Source organism: Cajanus cajan, chromosome 4 (genome assembly GCF_000230855.2).
Source record: "Cajanus cajan strain Asha chromosome 4, NIPB_CcT2T_4, whole genome shotgun sequence".
Taxonomy (NCBI): domain Eukaryota; kingdom Viridiplantae; phylum Streptophyta; class Magnoliopsida; order Fabales; family Fabaceae; genus Cajanus; species Cajanus cajan.
The window spans coordinates 71,834,542-71,852,825 of NC_138520.1; the positions used below are offsets into that span (position 1 = coordinate 71,834,542).

Below are 18,284 nucleotides of genomic sequence, written 5' to 3' on the forward strand. Positions count from 1 at the left end.
GTTCTTTAAGAGGTGAGGGAACCTATGATTTTGAATTATTTTGTGCATTGTGTGGTTGTGTTGATGAAATGAGTTGGTTGTTAGTTGTTATGAAGAATTGAATGATTGAATTGATGAAGTTGTGTGGGCATTGGGCTTTTCTTGAAGCACTTGAAGGGAAGTGGAAAATTCTATAAGATGGTTGTATTTTTTTGGCCTTGATTTGAGTTATTCATGATGCTTATATGTATTATATTGTAATGCAAGTTGGGAGTTTTCTAAATTTTAGGTAGATTGCACAAAATTAGTATCTACATAAGTGAAAAATTGATATCATGTCAGACGAGCCTTCGTGACGTCGTGTGTAATTCCAATCAAAGGTCTTTGTCTCATCCACACTAGTAGGGATGACAAATATACTCGTACCCGCGGATAATACCCGAACCCGTCCCGACTTTGACGGGAAATACCCGGTTTGACCGGGTACGGGTAAAACCCGATATATTAAATCGGGTACGGGTACGGGTACGAGTATGTACTTACCCGCCCCCTACCCGTACCCATCCCCGTTCTCATTTTTAATTTAATACTCACCTTCAATTTAATTATATTAAAAATATTAATATTTTTTATGTGTGATTATTTAGTATAATATGAGATAAAAAAATAACTTAATTATAATTATAATATAATAAAAAAATAATTTAAAAATATCATTTTTTTACAAAAAATAAAAAATAAAAAAAATTGACGGGTACGGGTACGGTTATACCCGATACCCGACGGGGACGGGGATGAGGATGAAAATCTATACCCGACAGGTATGGGGACGGGGATGGGTTTAACTCGTGGGGACGGGGACGAGTATCATGAAACCCGTACCCGACCCGCCCCGTTGCCATCCCTACACACTAGGCACAAAATCAATGGCACCTGTTGTGAGGAGTGAGATTCATCTCAGGTTGGGATAATGTTGGGTGTAGTTTGAACGATATTGAACGTGAGAAATGGAGAGTCTTTAACTTGGTGACATCGAATCCTATTGTTGTTTGGGTGACATCAAGTGTGATTAAGACAGAGGCTCTTTATTGAGTTGAAATCAAGCGCCGATGAGGTGATGCTAGATGTGAGTCATGTATAGGCCCTCTACTTGATTTAGGGTAGGGTGTGGGTTTTACTACGCCAAGCATGAGAGAGTATAGGAGACTTTTTGTCATAACCACACTAAGCACGAGTAGTTTGGTGTTGGGCATGGGTGAGATAGGGAGTCCCCTTGCCTCAATGGCATCGGACATCCTTATAGTGGTGTCGAGCATGAGTTGCATGGTGAAAAATTGTTTGAAGTTGTTTTATAATAGATTGATAATGAATAAGTTGTATAGGTGATGATGCAAGATAATATACATATATATATATATATATATGTATATATGTATGTTGATACATCATAAATTGAACATGTTGCAATATTATGAGTGGTTTTAAGTTGCTTAAGCTAATTGTAGTTGTTGTTCTATTATAGTTGTTCATGCTGTAAAGATGTATGATGTTTAAATTGTTAGACACGCGGTTGAAATACATGTTTTAATTAAGATACATAAAAATTAGAGGAGAGTTAGTGATTACTTTGAAAACTAAATAATCCATTGTGTGAATATGAGATGTGGTGCTTTGAGAGCCTAAGTGTTGAAAAACCTTTAGTAAGTAAGTTGACTTTTGAATGGTAAGTTATTGTGTTGTCTCCTCTAGTGTTTTATATGGCCTCTATGTATGGGCAAGGTCAAGACACACATGTATGAAACGACCAATCGAGTACAGTATTGGGTCGAAGACTTAGTATCTAACCTAGTATTGGAGGGGTATAGTACTTGGAGGGTAGTTAGTGGGCTAATCTCATAGATGACTTAGTGATACAAGTTGATGTCGTGGTAGGCTTATATCAAAATTGTTTTACCCTAATAATAGTACTAAACTTTCTAATTTATGTGACAAACCTAAGAAATCAAATTGAGTTGTTAGCTAACTTGGTTGAGGTAGGTCACATGATGTGGTTTGGTAAGGTCTAATTACTTAAATTACTCACCCTATGTTGCATGAGATCTTTATAGTTGACATGCGTGACGACACATTAGACATAATTATATGTATTGTTGTGTTGAATGTCCTAAAGTTGATATTAAGTTGTTGTGTTGAGACTTCTATGGTGTTTTGACGACACATTAGACATAATTATATGTATTGTTGTGTTGGATGTCCTGAAGTTGATTAAGTTGTTCTGTTGAGACTTCTATGGTGTTGTGAGTTGTTGTATTGTGATATATGTGATGATGTTGTTATGAGTTAATTATGTTGTATCGCTAAATTATTTTCACAAGCTTACCTTGTATTTTCCTCGTAGTTAATATTGTAATGATGATACTTAGTATAAAAATAGAAGAGAATTAACAGGTTAGTTTGTCTTGTTGTAGAGGGTAATGCTAAGGATGACTAGTTCTCTTTTGTTATTGCTGCTATGATACAATTTAGATTTGTATAAACACCAACTCACACTTAATAATATTAGTTATTGGTTATATCATAAATCCTAAGTCAAATTTATGTTGTTTAATTTTTCCGTTGCTTAATAGCTGAATCATAACAAATGTAAAAATTTGTCAGATGTTTACATTTTGCCTCATAAAAATGGAAGTAATTATTTAATAAAATACATTAAATGCTTCAACAAACATTTAAAAAAATAAAAATAAAAAAAGACGAGTCCAAAAGATTTTCAACCGTCACAATTTTTGAGCTACATACAAATACACTATTAGAAGGCACAATAGTTTAAAGGAGTGGATAGTTTAGAGTTTTCACTTTTATTTAAAAAAAAATTTAAAAATTAAATAAGGAAAACTCAAATAAGGGTGTGAGTATTAACGTGGTTTGTATACCCACTAAACCATATCTTTATACTTATGGACCACATTTGAAATTATATTCATATATCAGAAGGCATTATTTATGGAATTTTCTACAATATTTATTTTTTGTTTTAGTTACTAAACTTTACCTTGAAAAGTTAGTCATGGCAGGTTCAACTTTTCCCTCAACTTCACCTGTCTCTATTATTAAATTTAATTGAACCTGAAAAATCAAGTTCACTTCAATTCAACTAAATTTGGAGAAGATTGCCAACCTATCGCAATTATAATCAAACGGATTCGAAAACTAAAATCAATTCATATGTTAAAACTTCTTAACAAACAAATTGATTAACAAATCAAATTATTTTTTAAAATAAGAAATTCCAAATATGCTATTAGATGAGTTTTTTTTTTCTACACAAATTTAAATTAGGAACAGACACAAATTCGTGATAATAATTTCTTATTAAATGATTAATAAAATAACAATAAAAAATAAAATGAAAAGAAAATTATACAGCATGTTTCATGTGAAAACTTTCTTAGCATTAAGCAATTTCAATATTATTCGTGATGGGTTTGAAAGTGTACACGAATACTTAGGTTCAATGAAATTTAATACAGTATTATTAAAGTTTTAACAGATTGTCAGGAAGAATTAAATTCAGTCATCAAAATTCAAATACTGTGAAAGACTTCCTATATATTGATTGTATCAAAAGTCAATCTCACAATAATGACACAAGAATAGAAAAAATTACACTTCGAAATTAAGAGGAAAAAAACAGCTTTATAAAAAGGGGTGTTATGCTATTTTTCTTAAATTATAAACTAAATAATAAGAACTTATTATTATTTTATGTCTATCCTTTCTATTTTGATTTTATTAACGTGAATTTTAAAGATTGATTTAAATAACTGAAGTATAAGATTTTTATTAGAAATATGTATCACACGAATAAATACTTTATATATTAATAATATTTTTTTTAACTTAAGTTATTTGAGGTTAATATTAACAAAACTATTCTTATTTGTCACCATAATAAAAATTTAAAAAGAAAATGAAAAAAGCATGCGTATGGCAGTTGGCAGTGGTAGTGCGAGAGAGAGAGAGGCATGCAATTGCATGCGGTGGATGAATAGTAGCAGTTAACCTACAAGTTATAACCGTTCCCCTCCACGTGGCAGTGTGGCACCCTCCTTCATAGTTTCTCACGTCTTCTCCTTTTCCTTTCCCATTTCTCCAAAAAGCCAAAAGCATCAAACGATACCTTCCCTTCCCCACGCATTCTCCCATGGCCAACCACCACCACCGCGCCGCCTCCTCCTCCAGCGACATCTCTGTCTATTTCGACGCCCACGCCGCCACCTCTTCTTCCGGTAACCCCCTCTATTTCTCGCCATCTCCCAATGCTCTCCAATACAAATTTTCACCTGCTTATGTCTATTGCTTCTTACGCAGGGCGTGTTGCCAGGGATTCATCCGCCGCCTCGCGTGACGCGCCTGCACCTCAACCTCAACCGCCGCCTGATCAGGTTAACGATGACAATGCTGTTGCCGCTAAGGGAGGCAGTGCACTGGCGCTTGCTAAGTTCCTCGATGAGAAAGTTCCCTTCAAGCAAAAGGTTTCACCCAATCACTCTCTTATCATGTATATTATTCTTCCAATTTTGTGCACTTGAAAACTCCTTATACGAATGTCGTCCTATCATTTATGCATCGATTATAATTTTGTGTTGGCTTCAAAAGGTTTTTGTTCCATACGGTTTTTGTTTTAGTCAACTTCTTGTGATGTTAGCAGTCACTAAGGCACGACTTGTTACGAAAAACATGTTTTACGTCCCTGCAGTTATAGTGGTTTCTGTTTTAATCTGTATAGAATATAGTGATTTTAGTGCTTTTGATTTCGGTCAAGCAGTCCCGTAAGTGTCGAGAACTAAAACAAGTTATGGCAAACATTGCAGGATAAGAAACTCAGGAAAATATCGCTGGGAATAAAAATAAAAGCTTTTGAACCACCAAGGTTGGTGTAGTAACGAGGTAGATGGGAGTAAACGCACCAGATCTAAGTTTGATTCTCATTGTTGTCATTGAACACTAAAATAATAAATAAATAAATAAAAGCTTCTATATTTTTAGAGATGTAAAAGATATTTAAGCCTTTTATATTAAAGGGGTCTGAATCGTACATATTTCACATACAAGAGAAGCATTGTGCACTTTGCTTTGTCTGTCAAAACTTATTTGGGTTGCAGAGTGTGATGATAATCATTCTGTTTGCCTTTCATCTCCTGATGTTACTTAAATGATTTCATGACTTTACAATATTTAATTTAATGCTCGGAAATTCTCTGCATGTTTATTCATGCAAAACTGTCTGCAAATGTGGTAGATGCGATGGATAAAACGGGCTTCCGTACTTAAGGATGACGGTACAGTTGAAATTAAAGTTCCAGGAGCAGGAGGTAGCGTTGAGCCTGATGTTAAACACCATGAATCTCATGATGGTTTTTCGGATGCAATACACAGTCAGGATATTCAGCCAATTCAACCACTTCAAATTGTAATGCTTATAGTTGGCACACGGGGAGATGTCCAGCCATTTGTTGCCATGGGGAAGCGTCTGCAGGTTTTTCCATTCCTAGATTCTAAAATATTAGTTTTACGCAATGATCATTTTACTAGAAGAATGTCTTGTACATCATTACTTTTGAGCGATTAGGTTATATTTCTTTATGCCGAAGTTATATATTCGAAGTTTTAAATCGTGGTTAGGCTTGCAGTGTTACAGAGTGATGTAGTCCATAATTGTGGAATGCTGCAATGTGATCAGTCTACTGCAATTTAAAACCTAGCTTATATTAATGGCAGGTGCTTTCAGAAACTACATTTAAAAACACCATAGTCTGGATGCCTATATCAGTCTTGATCAATCCTTGGACTAAAAATTGTGATAAATAAGAATTAACGAAGGTTGGACAAACCCCTTAGTGTTATAGTTTTGCAAAATATTTTTGCACCAAGCAAATATTTTGTAACTTGCTACGTTCAATGCGAAGACCCTGCTTTGGCTTGCTTAATTGCTTTCAGAAGCCTGGAACATAACTGGTCTCCTCTAAGTAACGTGGTCCAGATTTTCTGTAGCAAGTGACCTTACAGTATATTTGTCGTTGTAACTTTTACAAATTATCTCAGACAATCTTGCTCACGTCTTCCAGCGATTTCAAAATCACTTGATTTACCTCTCTCTCTTGAGGTATCCAAGTTGAAACTACTGTAGTCTGTTGTAGTTCCAAAGGAAATGGCAGCTTTGTGCCTTAGATGGCCACTTGATTAGGATGAAAGCAACTTTTTTAGTTTCACAACTTGTACACAGAACATAGGATTTTAGAAGTGCAACTACAATATCCCTTTTATATGGCTTCCCATGTATCCACCTCAGGAATCATGGCTGATCCTAGAGCTTCATTCATTTATTTTCGCTATGATTGAAACTGACAGCCCCTTCTTTGTCATTGTGGATCACAAACTTGTTTTAAATCATTTTAATTCTCTCCTCCTTTATAAGCATATTTTTTTCAAGTTAACTACTTAAGTCAATTTTAATTCTATGAAATGCAACCCTAATTAAGGCTGGTGTCTTTTGCAGGAAGATGGACACAGGGTTAGGATAGCCACTCATAAGAACTTTGAAGATTTTGTCTTGAATGCAGGCTTGGAGTTTTACCCTTTGGGTGGAGATCCCAAAGTTCTTGCTGGTTGTAAGTGTTTCTTGTCTTATCCAAAACATGATCTCACTAGATCCAACTTGTTTTAATGATCTAACATGAATTCTTGTTAGTAGGACTACAATTGTAGTTTTCTTTATAGTTCATAAAATTTGGATTTATGCCTAACTCAATCTCAAAAACTAACTCATGAAACAACGATTATCCCCTACTTATATACACTATTTTAGTCATATCACTAGTTATGTAGGAATTCCAATAAAAACACTTCACATTGAATACTAGACATTTCGAGTATAAAGTTTACTGGATTAGACATGTTGGTAATTTGTAATCGGATAACTTGTGGCCTTATAGGCTCAACAACAACATTAGTAGAATAAACTTTGATACCATTTTTGGGTTTAAACTTAACTCCAAATGCTGGCTTACTCAGTGAGAACTTCTTTCACTTATATACACTATTTTGACCACATCAAAAGTTAATTTGAGATCTCCAACAATTCAACTCATAGTTAAATGAATACAGTCATCTTTGGTCTCACGCGTCTCTCCTTCACAAGAAATGGCATTTGTACTGTAGATATTTGTCAAAAAAGATGTATATCCAAAAATATAGAGAAATCTATATCCTGAATAGAAGATAAGTGGAAGAACTAATATAAAATCAAGAAATGAGATTTACTCCTCAAGAATGAATGTTACAGTTTTTCACATATGCCCGTCTTTTAGGTGAGGGTGGGGGGTGTTTGTACCACTGTTTTCGAATATATATATTTGCAGTCATCTGATCAATAGTATTTCTTCTCTATTCATGCTTTCAAATTATTTATATGCATGTTTTCTTCAGATATGGTCAAGAATAAAGGCTTCTTGCCATCAGGACCTTCAGAAATACATATACAAAGAAATCAAATCAAGGATATTATTAATACTTTGCTTCCTGCATGCCACAGTCGTTACCCAGAGTCTAATGCCCTATTTAAAGCAGATGCGATAATTGCCAATCCTCCAGCATATGGTTAGATTCTACTTAAAGCAGATACGATAGTTACCCACAGTCGTTGCCCTATTTATTATGAAGAGCTGAAAAATTTATTTTGTTTTTTAAAGTGTATGAACTTGTGCAGGGCATACTCATGTTGCTGAATATCTAAAAGTTCCACTTCACATATTCTTCACAATGCCATGGACGTAAGTCATGTTTGGTGACACACTGACATGGGCTAATTCTGCACTTAATTATCTATATTTCTATTTAGTTCTGTCCTATGTTTTCATGCATTGACTTAGGAATTAGGATAATTCTCCTTTGTGCATAAAGAACAAATAAGTAGATAACGTGGAGGATATTTTTATACTGATTTGGCGTGAGGATATTTTACTATATTTTCAGGCCTACTAGTGAGTTCCCACATCCTCTTTCCCGTGTTAAGCAACCAATTGGCTACAGAGTGAGTTCTACAGTCTGTCTGTTAATCTGAAGTTGGCCAATCTATTAATTTCCCATGGCATGTCTAAGTTATTGTTTTGTTTTGTATTTCGAGTCTTTCAGCTGTCATATCAAATAGTTGATGCTTTAATCTGGCTTGGAATTCGAGACTTGATAAATGAGTTTAGGAAGAAGAGGCTGAAGCTAAAGCCTATTACTTATCTAAGTGGATCTTACACGCACCCCTGTGATGTGCCCCATGGTTATATATGGAGCCCTCACTTAGTCCCTAAGCCAAAAGGTTAGATATTTATTTAAAGTGTGCTCTCACATTATTGTCCTCAAATTCCAATACTGATATACCACTATAGTTGTATGCAATTGTTATAACTATAAGTAGGTTTGATACGTACTGCCACATAATCATTATCATCACTCATCAGCAACTCTTTATTTGCATTTTTTCTTTCTCTCTGACCCGAGTTTTCCTGGACTCGAGCCGTTTTTGAAGGATGTTGTGATAATCTAATTGTGTTTTACTTCTTGATCTGCAGACTGGGGATCCAACATAGATGTCGTTGGATTTTGTTTCCTTGACCTTGCTTCAAAGTATGAACCACCAAAATCCCTAGTAGATTGGCTTGAAGAGGGAGAGAAACCTATTTATGTTGGATTTGGTAGCCTTGTGAGTTTCACTCTGATGAATCTGCAGAATACACTGTCTAAATATAACTTTTCCAAGTAACATTTGCTAGTATATATATGTTTGTGTGTCAGACTCTGGCTTGTTCCATACTCGCATTGAAAACCAAATGAGCCTTAACTTTTCATCTTTAATTTTGTTTGGAAAGTTGTCTATGAGAAGGCAAGTTAAGAGATCATTTTTTCTGATTTGTTCCAGGAAGTGTCCGTAACTTCAATGTTAGTTGTTCCAAACTAACTCCACTAAAGAAGAAAGACCTGTCTTGAATGAAATTCTGTATGATTATAATATAGGATTGTATACTCATTGAAAAACAAAAGTAGAAAAGGCTTTACCTAGAAGTTAAAAGAAAGTCTCTTCTATTTCATGTATTTGCCAAAACAGAGAAATGAAACGGTGGAGAAACAAACCTCTTTATATTGAGCTATAATTCTGCATTTGATTGTAATTATCAAAATAGATCCAAGCCATTATTAAACTCTGCAACCTGTCTGTTCTAATGTAGTTTTTTGGTTGGAGTTTTATACAGCCTTTGCAGGACCCAGAGAAAATGACACATACCATAATTGAAGCTCTGGAAAAAACAGGGCAGAGAGGTATCATCAATAAAGGCTGGGGTGGTCTTGGGTCTTGTGAGTCATGATTTCTACTTCAAACATGCCATTGGTATACTATTTTTGCTACTTTAATTGTGAAGCATTTAGTAATTTTTGTTTCTCAGTGGCAGAACAAAAGAAATCTGTGTATTTATTGGACAACTGTCCGCATGATTGGCTGTTTCCCCGATGCTCCGCAGTGGTATCTGCTAAATTTTTCTCAGTGGAAGTACTATTGTTCTTTATATTTAAATTGAATTCTGCTTGAAAGTTGCCAATCTCAGGTACATCATGGGGGTGCTGGAACAACTGCCGCTGGTCTTAGAGCTGAAGTAATGTATCGTGTAATCTGAAATCTTGTAACTTTAGTGTTATATGCACCTCACAATAAGATCATCTCTATCCTGCATTTTTGTAGTGTCCAACAACTATTGTACCATTCTTTGGGGACCAACCGTTTTGGGGAGAGCGGGTGCATGCAAGAGGAGTAGGTCCTGCACCGATCCCGGTGGATGAGTTTTCACTGGAAAGGCTTGTTGATGCCATACATTTTATGCTGAAACCAGAGGTAATATTTAACTAAGATCACTAATCGGAGCAGTTAGTATTGTGAATGTAGCATATAGAATTTGTTCCGGGTCCACCCATGTTTACAGTCCATAAATATCTAATACCATCATTTACCGGGAAAAAGGATAATATGCTCGTCATTTTACATTTTACTTGGCCATTGTTATTAGTTTATGCATATCAGATATCAGTTTATTAACTGGTATGATATACCCATTTATATAATTGCTGAATTTGCTGTTACTATGGATAGTAGTGACATTTCTGAGACAAAACCAAGTAAATGAAACATTTACCATTCCCCCCTGAAATACAGTATGGTTTCTGAGTGTTAACAACTGGAAGTGGTCTTCACAATTTCAGTGCCCGTTAGTTATCTATAACTAAAATAAAAATAATAAAAGTGATATATCCATTTGGTTTACACAATTTTAAGACCATGTTCGGAGAAAAATTAGGAAAATACTTTTTCAAATTTCAATGCATAAAACGAAGAAAATGTTGCTTTGAAAGTAAAAAATGTTTTTGAACTCTCTTAATTGAAATCCAAACATGCACTTTACCCCTCCACTGAAATCTCATCAACTACCCCACTGCTCTCACTAACCGTCAGTTACCTTCCCATCAATAAATAAATATATTTTTACTTTATTAAAAAAATTTAGTATATTCAAGTTTGAAAAATTCTGCTTATACATCTTCAATTAACGTCTAGATAAAAAAATAATAAAAAAATATGGAGTTTTATGGTAATAGGTGCTGTGCATTCATAGTCAACTCCTTTTCACTGTCATCCTGAAAAGCTTTTTGTTTGCTTATTACTCTTGCTGATATATCGCCCCGGGCTTATATGCAGGTGAAAAAGCGTGCTGTTGAACTTGCTAACGCCATGAAAAATGAAGATGGGGTGCTAGGAGCGGTTAAAGCCTTCTATAAACATTATCCGAGCGAAAAATCAAAGTGCGACAAGTTCAAGCAATTAAACTCCACAGCCGATCCCCGGCCAATGCATAAATATTTCTCTATACGAGGATGCTTTAGTTGCAGTAAATCTTATCTGGATAAATAACTTTATGCATTTTGCTGAGCTGTAACATGTTTGTTGTTCAGTCTAATTCTTATATGTAAGCAGTTGTGAGAAGTAAATTGCCCTGGTGATTTTGTTGAGCTGCTCCAGAAGCATTTCTGAAGGTTCCATTATATAGTCCAATTTACTGTCAAGAGCTACTTTACTTTCTTCTTTAACATCATGTTTGTGTCATATTAACATGAACCAGTGTTTTGTAGAATACAACTAATCAATCATATTCTTTGGAGAAAAAATTTGCAAATTTTTTTTGGGTTATTTTTGTGCGTACTGACCTTTCCCAAGCATTTTATTCAAATAATGACTGTCCCACCTGCCCCTTTGTTGTTTATTAAACTATTTGATTGATGTATATATTACATTTCCTTAGTAGTTGGTTCATTAGTGCTTATTGGGCAGAACTTCAAATTTATTTTGTGCAGCCTCTTCTCAAATTTCTTTAAAGTTGTATTACAAATTTATAATTTGTGAATTCTAATTTTTTATAAGAATTGTAAAGGTGTGAGGAATGCGAAGTATTGCTCTCTTGCGAAAGGAGAGGGGGTGGGAGATTGTTGGGACATAAAGCCTTACTACATAATTCACTCAAGCAGCTGAAAGAATGAAAATAATTCTACTTTTCTTTTTCCCTTTCCACTCATTTTATATTGTATGGTTTATGATATGTTACACTTACACCAGCAATTAGGACTGAGCCTGATAAATTTCGCCTTTCTGACTTATTTCATCGTTATCAGAAAGGCTTATGGATGGATCAACCTCCAATGTTGACATCTGTAATGAGGGCACAATAGGAGGTTTTATTCTGTGTGTTACTGTCATCTTCAACCCTTGTGTCGTATGAATTGTAGCTCCAGTAGTCATCTCAACCTATGAGAGACAATGAGTCAGTCAGATCCTAGTAACACATTGTGGCTGTGTAGTTCATTGTAGTATCAGTTTGTTAGTAGTATCATGTTTGATCACCATTAACCTAAAACTTCATTAAGAATGTTCAAGAAATCATCTTTACAACCATTATTCTAGAACTTGAGGTTTTGCTTAAACCAATTTTTTAAAAACAATATGCTGAGACTTTACCAAAGCTTAAAATATCATAACAAAGTAACAAACTTACTGGTGGAGCTCCAACTGCCATTTGAAAGTTGAACCGTCTAACAAGCATTGCAAGTGCTACTACAGTCTTTAATTTAAGCATCATAGAAGCATACAAAGAAATAATCATTAGTACGCACAATAGCATTAGCTCACTGTCAAGATAACTGAACCCACTCATAATTATAAGGTTCTCTCAACTAGCCCATCGGCAAATAGCAGATAACCAAAAGATTTAACAACGTAGCAATGAACATTACCTCGTATGAAGCAAACAAATCTCCTACACATTTCCGTGGTCCTCCACCAAATGGAAGATATCTGAAAGAAAGAATAACAATTTTACTTTACTTGCTTGCAAATTACATTATTGCATAGATAAACTTTTCGCCTAATGTAAGACAACATCCTTCTTAATGTAAGAGGGTAGAAATCGTACAAATAGATTAAATATAAGTAACATACTTGAAGTTTTGATTCGTCTCATTAGGGTTTGGTCCGTCTAATGCCCATCTTTCAGGTTCAAACTTATCAGCATTATCCCACAGTTCTGGACTGCGATGCAGGTTCCAGACAGATATGAAGATATCTTCACCTCTGCAAAAAATGATACAAAATCACCATAGATCAGAAAGGAAGTCTCTCAGTATATTGCATATTGAGATAAAAAAAAAATATTAAATCCCTTAAGGCTTCCCTATATTACACTCACATCTTCATTAGTTTCAGAAAAGTGTCTTTGGTTTCTCACCTCCTAATATGTGTATCGACAAATTTTATAAGGGTCTATTTAGCTATGAATATGGGAACTCTGTTTTTTAAGTTGAGGTGATTTAATCAAACCTTAGGGAGGTTAATATAATTTAATTTACTCTATAACAAGGAACATTGAGTTCAGTAATACTAAGAGAAACTTGAAGATGAAATAAAAAAGAATAAGACTTTTAAACAATACAAGATTGGAAAAACTATTTCTTAACCAGCTAATCAAGACCAAGTATATATTGGAGTTACCTTTTTATAGGGTACTCTCCAAGAACATCCTCATCAATAGAGCGACGAATTAACACAGGCGGTTGTGGGTAAAGCCTCAATGACTAAATTTTGAATAAATTTAGAAAAGTCAATTACATGATGTAGAACAATTAGATGATAATATAATGAGAAGTATGTCATTTTTATACCTCGTTGATCACTCGGGTTGTATATTTGAGTTTCCTCATATCTTCAATAGTTGGAAATCGATCTCCAAGTACAGAGTCAACCTATGAAGAAACATATTATTAGATTCTTCTGATCCGGAAGCCTAACATGATATTTGCTACTAGCTTGAAAGTTAAGAGGCTGTTTGGTCCGAGAAAATTTTTTATGCTTTCACATCATTTTCTGTTTTCAAAAATTTGAAAAGGAAACAGCATAACAACTTTTTATTATTTTCTGTTTTCTACACAAATCTTTGAAAACGAAACCGAGATTACTGTAATTAAAGGCGAAAATAAAAAAGTGTCTCAAACGAAAGTCCCTAAGAATCTCATGAAACCTCTTCTTGGAGCTTGGACATGACTCTAGGCTCCTGCAGCCAACAAAAAAAGAGAAGAAAAATATTCTTGTATTAGCCATCTGCTATAAATTAGTCCTTTACATATGTGACTACAAACAAATAATTGTTAAGTGTGCACATCTCAATCTGGGGTAGATGAGAAGAAATAACTGCAATGTTCTATCGAACATGCATTATTTACCAAGCTTTTCCTGCTGGTTAAGTAAAACTTTTGCAATGGAAAAAAGAAAAAAATCTTGCAACTCTATAAAAAGCAGCAGTTAGCCTAACAAGGGATGGGATGAACAGCATCAGCATATACAAGATCACCAGAACGATTCTCCCCTTTTTCAACCTTAGCCATGTATAATTACCTTGGATAGAAGATAAAAGGTCCATGTTAAAACAGCAGCTGATGTTTCATGTCCAGCAATGAGCATTGTCATTAAGTCATCACGAAGTTGCTTACTTGACACCTACAAAAGAGTCATTATTTCATTCATCACATCCAGTTTTTTATTGAATAAAATAATTTGAGACACAACTAACATACATCATCTCCTGACGCCAACAAGAAGTGCAGAATACTTGGATCTTTTTCATTCATGTACTCCTCATGAAACTGTAACTCTTCTTCATCTACCATTCTCTGAAAATTGTAATGGAAAAAATATATATGAAACAACAGAGTTATAATGAATCTTGGAATTGTATTTTGGTGCAAGACTGAAAATTTATCATCATATAAAATTGATATTTGTATTACTAACATGCGCACCAAAAGCATGTATCTTATATTTCCAACATCAAAAAGAAAATCACCAAAAAACTACCAAATGGCAACATCAGAGATACAATCTTTGTTGTGCAGAAGTAGGTAATTAGCAAGACCAATATATATAAGCACATCCATATTCTGGGTAAGCTACAAAATATTTGAAATCTATGCTCTAAAGATCTAACCACTGAAGTTCTCTTAATCTAACTCATGAACAGAAATGGAAGTAAGACTAATCAGATGTCAAGTGCTTCAATTTGCATGAAACTTAAATGATGAGAAATTGAACAAGCATGTGACTCATTTTATATGATGGCCATGTTAATCGCCAAGAGGTTCCTCAAAATATGACTTATGCTAACAGTTTAGGAATCAAGCTCTGGTACCAAAGTTTAGCATAGAAGATAGTGTCAACAATTGTGAAAAGATTGCATGTTCGTGATGATGAAAGTAAATTTATAATGATAGCTGAATCAAGAATGTGGGCAGCATATCAATATTTACAAGTGCCTTTCTGAAGTGGAATCACATATTGCATACCATCTTATGCGAACCTATTTTGAGAATACAAGCTTGAGTCATACAAATGACAACATTACCTTGCATATTGCTATCAGATCATCAAGCGTATCATTGATCAATTTGAGAGCCGCATTAACCTTCCTTAGACGTGGTGATATGTCTTTCCATATTGGGATCTCCCATACTGGAATTGGAGCAACACTTCGATCTTCTGCTTCTCTCAGTACAGTATAAACAGCCTGATATAATTAAATAAAGTACAACAATATGAAGCTTGTATATAGAAAACTTCCTTGGTATGAGCAAAGATAAATTGTAAACTGGAAAAGTAAACAGAAAAGGCCAAAAGATAAGCGAATATTCCAAAAGCTATACCTCAACTATACCAGTGTCATTTGATAAACTATCAAAATCATAATTGAATACTGCCTTGCCAATGACGTCCAAGGTCAATCTAGAGAAAAGTGACTCCATTTCAACATCTTCTCCATCAGATGCTGCAGCATCTAGCTTCTTGCAGAGCCTATCTGCAGCTTGTCCAAAAAGGCCAATCATAGCTGCTACATACTATAATCACAATCAGGAAATGTAATCAAAAGCAAGATAGAGAAGTTGTAGCATAGATTTAAGAAAAAGTAAGAATGATGTAGTAAGTAGTAACAAACATCTCTCAACACCATAAAATCAATATATCAAAATATGATGCTCTGTTCATACCATGTCTTAAATGACATTCTGACGGTAATGAATACTGAATGGTGGATCTATGTTTCTTCATAAAGTAACAATACTAACCAGCTATTAAAATTTCCAAGTAACTATCAAATAACACAATTATACCTAGTTTAATAAGTGTTTCGTTGTGGAGATTCCCATTCTCACCTAGATACATTAGCAATTGTTTCTTCAACTTAAGAAGGGAACCCTTTTGAAATCATAACTTTAGCAGCCAAGAAATCTATGTAGGATATGATTCAAATTTCAAAGTGACTGTAAATAAACCAGTCCAAAAACACTAGAAAACCTTCTGGTGAAATGCCGGGACTATGGCTCGTCGTCTAACTCGCCATATTTCACCATCAGCCGGGATGAGCCCTTTCCCCATTACAAAATCTAGAATCTCAGCCAAGATACCCTGCACATGAAGAAGTACCAAAAATTAACATGCAAGTACAATGTATCAGAGAAGGGCCAGAACAGAAAAACAATTGTACAGTGGCAGTCATTCCTGATTGTTGAGTTGAATACCTTTGAATAAGCCTTTGAATTGTCTCTCAGTATGTGTTTTGCAATGGACGGATCAGATACTATCAGAAAGGACTGCAAGACAACCAAGAGCAAAACTCAGTTATCCCCCCTAAAAGGTTCCCTTTTCTTTATTAATAAAGTTCATGGTGAAGGTAGTTTCTCCCCTTTCCAATGCCATGGCAAACCATAAGTAGGATCAGAAATCTCCTAACATTGGGGGACACTGGACTTAAACCCAAGTCATGAAAATATCATAAACATAAGGTCAAGCAAGTAAATCAAAGTGTCAAACCCCATAGCTATCTCACAAGGTTTTAAAAATCGGTCTGCCACCACAATTTCATCTATAACATCAAGGTTTACAGTATCTCCACGACTGCAATGCAACTGCAATGGTGGCTGCAACCACCACATTTGTCTGCAATTTCCCGCAATATTAAGGAGTACGACCAAACCGCAACCGTAATTTAAAACCTTGGTATCCCACATATGCATTGCTTCCAAAGAAAAATAAACTACACTTTAGTTAAAAAAAACCATCAGAACTAACCTTTGGTCCAAAGGTCAACCTAAAAATCCCACCATAGGTGAGGTAAAGTTCGTACAAGGGAATGAAGAAGGCCACACTTCGAATGGCACTGATTGACCCTTTTGCCTCAGGAATTTTGGGGTACATACCACCCCCTTCAAGCCAACCAAATACAAATTCCAGAACTTCATTGGGCACCCCCACCTTTGTCAAGCCCTCAAGTACAGAAAGAAAACTACATCAAACCCACAAAATAGAAAAACCAAACAAAAATGACTCTTTGATTATACCCAATTCAAATCACGCACCACACAAGAGTTAGACCAAAATTGAAGACAGATGGGGACATTAACAACCACTCCATCATTGTATTAACAAAAAATTCCCACGAAAGAAGGAAACATTTGAAACTTAAAAAAAGGATTTTTATGCATACACAGATTTCTGCTTCACGGTGAATTCCCCTGAGGCAATCCTAGCAGACAATGCAGCTCGCCGCTTTTCCTCAAGAATGCGCTCCAGTTTCCGTACTTCACCATCAATATCATCATCCACCGAATCAGGGTCTCTGCCATTCGAAGAGGAACACGCAATCACCGGGGAACAAGACCCTCTTTGTGTTGCTATGGAACATGGAAAGCATGAAGAAGAAGAAGAAGAAGAATAGGTGGGGGGCTTGAGACCATTTATGCAAATCCGTGTGGCACGAAAGCGTTGAGTGGAGATTGAAAGAGGAGGGGCCTGAAGAAGGGTAACGTGGGAAGCCATGAACGACACAAACAAATGTTGTGTGGAAAACAGATAAATAAGAAGAGATCAGTGGTTAATGCACTAACACACTAATGCTTTGTACTGTGCAACTACCGTGTGTAAGGTTCTAAGTGGAATCTTATGAGTAACCAACGGTGTCAAGTTGGTTAGATGCTGTTTTTGGACTCTTGTTTTCTTCTTTTTTCGTCATTTACTATGGTTTTCTGTGGCTTTCTTCGTATCAGAGTAAGCCACGTTTTTTCTTTTTGGGGTACAACCCATGTTTCTTTTTTATAAGTACATACAAGCCACGTTTCTTTGATCAAACAGCTAACGTTTGTTTGGTCCAACAAATCCACTCCTATATAATTAATTATCTTTTAATTCCTCCCCCTCCTCTCCTATATAGGGCTATCTTAATCAATTATGGAAATAGAATAATAAGAAAACGGAATGAAATACAATAGAATGAAATAAGAATGTTCTTTTATTTTTTATTTTTTTAATTTTATACAAATTTCTCACTCATATTTATTTTATATCTCTCTTCTAAACAAATATATTTTATTGCTACTCATAGTAAAATCCTTAGCATATTCTCAATCTTTCTTTTCAAAACATGATTATGTTAATTTAATAATTTAATTAATTATTATATGTGAAGTTTTTTTTTAAAAAAAAAAGCTGTTAAAAATCATTTTCTTAAAATAATAAATTAGAGAATTATATATTATTACCTCGTATTGTTGCATAAATAAAAGTCACGTTGCCACTTTCAGAAAAGAAAAATTAAAATAAAAGAAGAGTAGTTAAAGAA

The 18,284-nt window shown here is 34.8% G+C and overlaps 2 protein-coding genes across 4 annotated transcripts; one reads left to right on the forward strand and one right to left on the reverse strand.

The window, feature by feature from the left end:
- Positions 1-4,072: 4,072 nt before the first annotated feature.
- LOC109814684 (sterol 3-beta-glucosyltransferase UGT80A2) lies at positions 4,073-11,263 on the forward strand. Of its 3 annotated transcripts, none has more exons than XM_020379170.3 (14): positions 4,073-4,268; positions 4,351-4,514; positions 5,282-5,518; positions 6,539-6,650; positions 7,468-7,638; positions 7,748-7,811; positions 8,014-8,071; positions 8,173-8,350; positions 8,604-8,734; positions 9,282-9,384; positions 9,474-9,550; positions 9,633-9,680; positions 9,767-9,916; positions 10,775-11,263. In XM_020379170.3, exons 1-14 carry the CDS (start codon positions 4,184-4,186, stop codon positions 10,985-10,987), a joined length of 1,791 nt encoding a protein of 596 aa, XP_020234759.1. In that variant the 5' UTR covers positions 4,073-4,183; the 3' UTR covers positions 10,988-11,263. The 3 variants fall into 3 exon arrangements, with proteins under 3 accessions (XP_020234759.1, XP_082929114.1, XP_082929113.1); XM_083072988.1 differs by lacking the exon at positions 4,073-4,268 and adding an exon at positions 4,854-4,929 and having other exon boundaries at positions 4,378-4,514; XM_083072987.1 differs by lacking the exon at positions 4,073-4,268 and adding an exon at positions 4,854-4,912 and having other exon boundaries at positions 4,378-4,514.
- Positions 11,264-11,505: 242 nt separating this feature from the next.
- On the reverse strand, positions 11,506-17,570 carry CYP97A3 (cytochrome P450, family 97, subfamily A, polypeptide 3). The gene is made up of 15 exons (XM_020379169.3): positions 17,154-17,570; positions 16,739-16,952; positions 16,189-16,260; positions 15,965-16,075; positions 15,316-15,507; positions 15,018-15,179; positions 14,194-14,289; positions 14,015-14,116; positions 13,641-13,673; positions 13,285-13,365; positions 13,115-13,197; positions 12,566-12,697; positions 12,361-12,421; positions 12,123-12,188; positions 11,506-11,875 (listed from the first exon to the last, which is right to left on the reverse strand). Exons 1-15 carry the CDS (start codon positions 17,483-17,485, stop codon positions 11,690-11,692), a joined length of 1,923 nt encoding a protein of 640 aa, XP_020234758.1. The 5' UTR covers positions 17,486-17,570; the 3' UTR covers positions 11,506-11,689.
- Between the last annotated feature and the right edge of the window lie 714 nt (positions 17,571-18,284).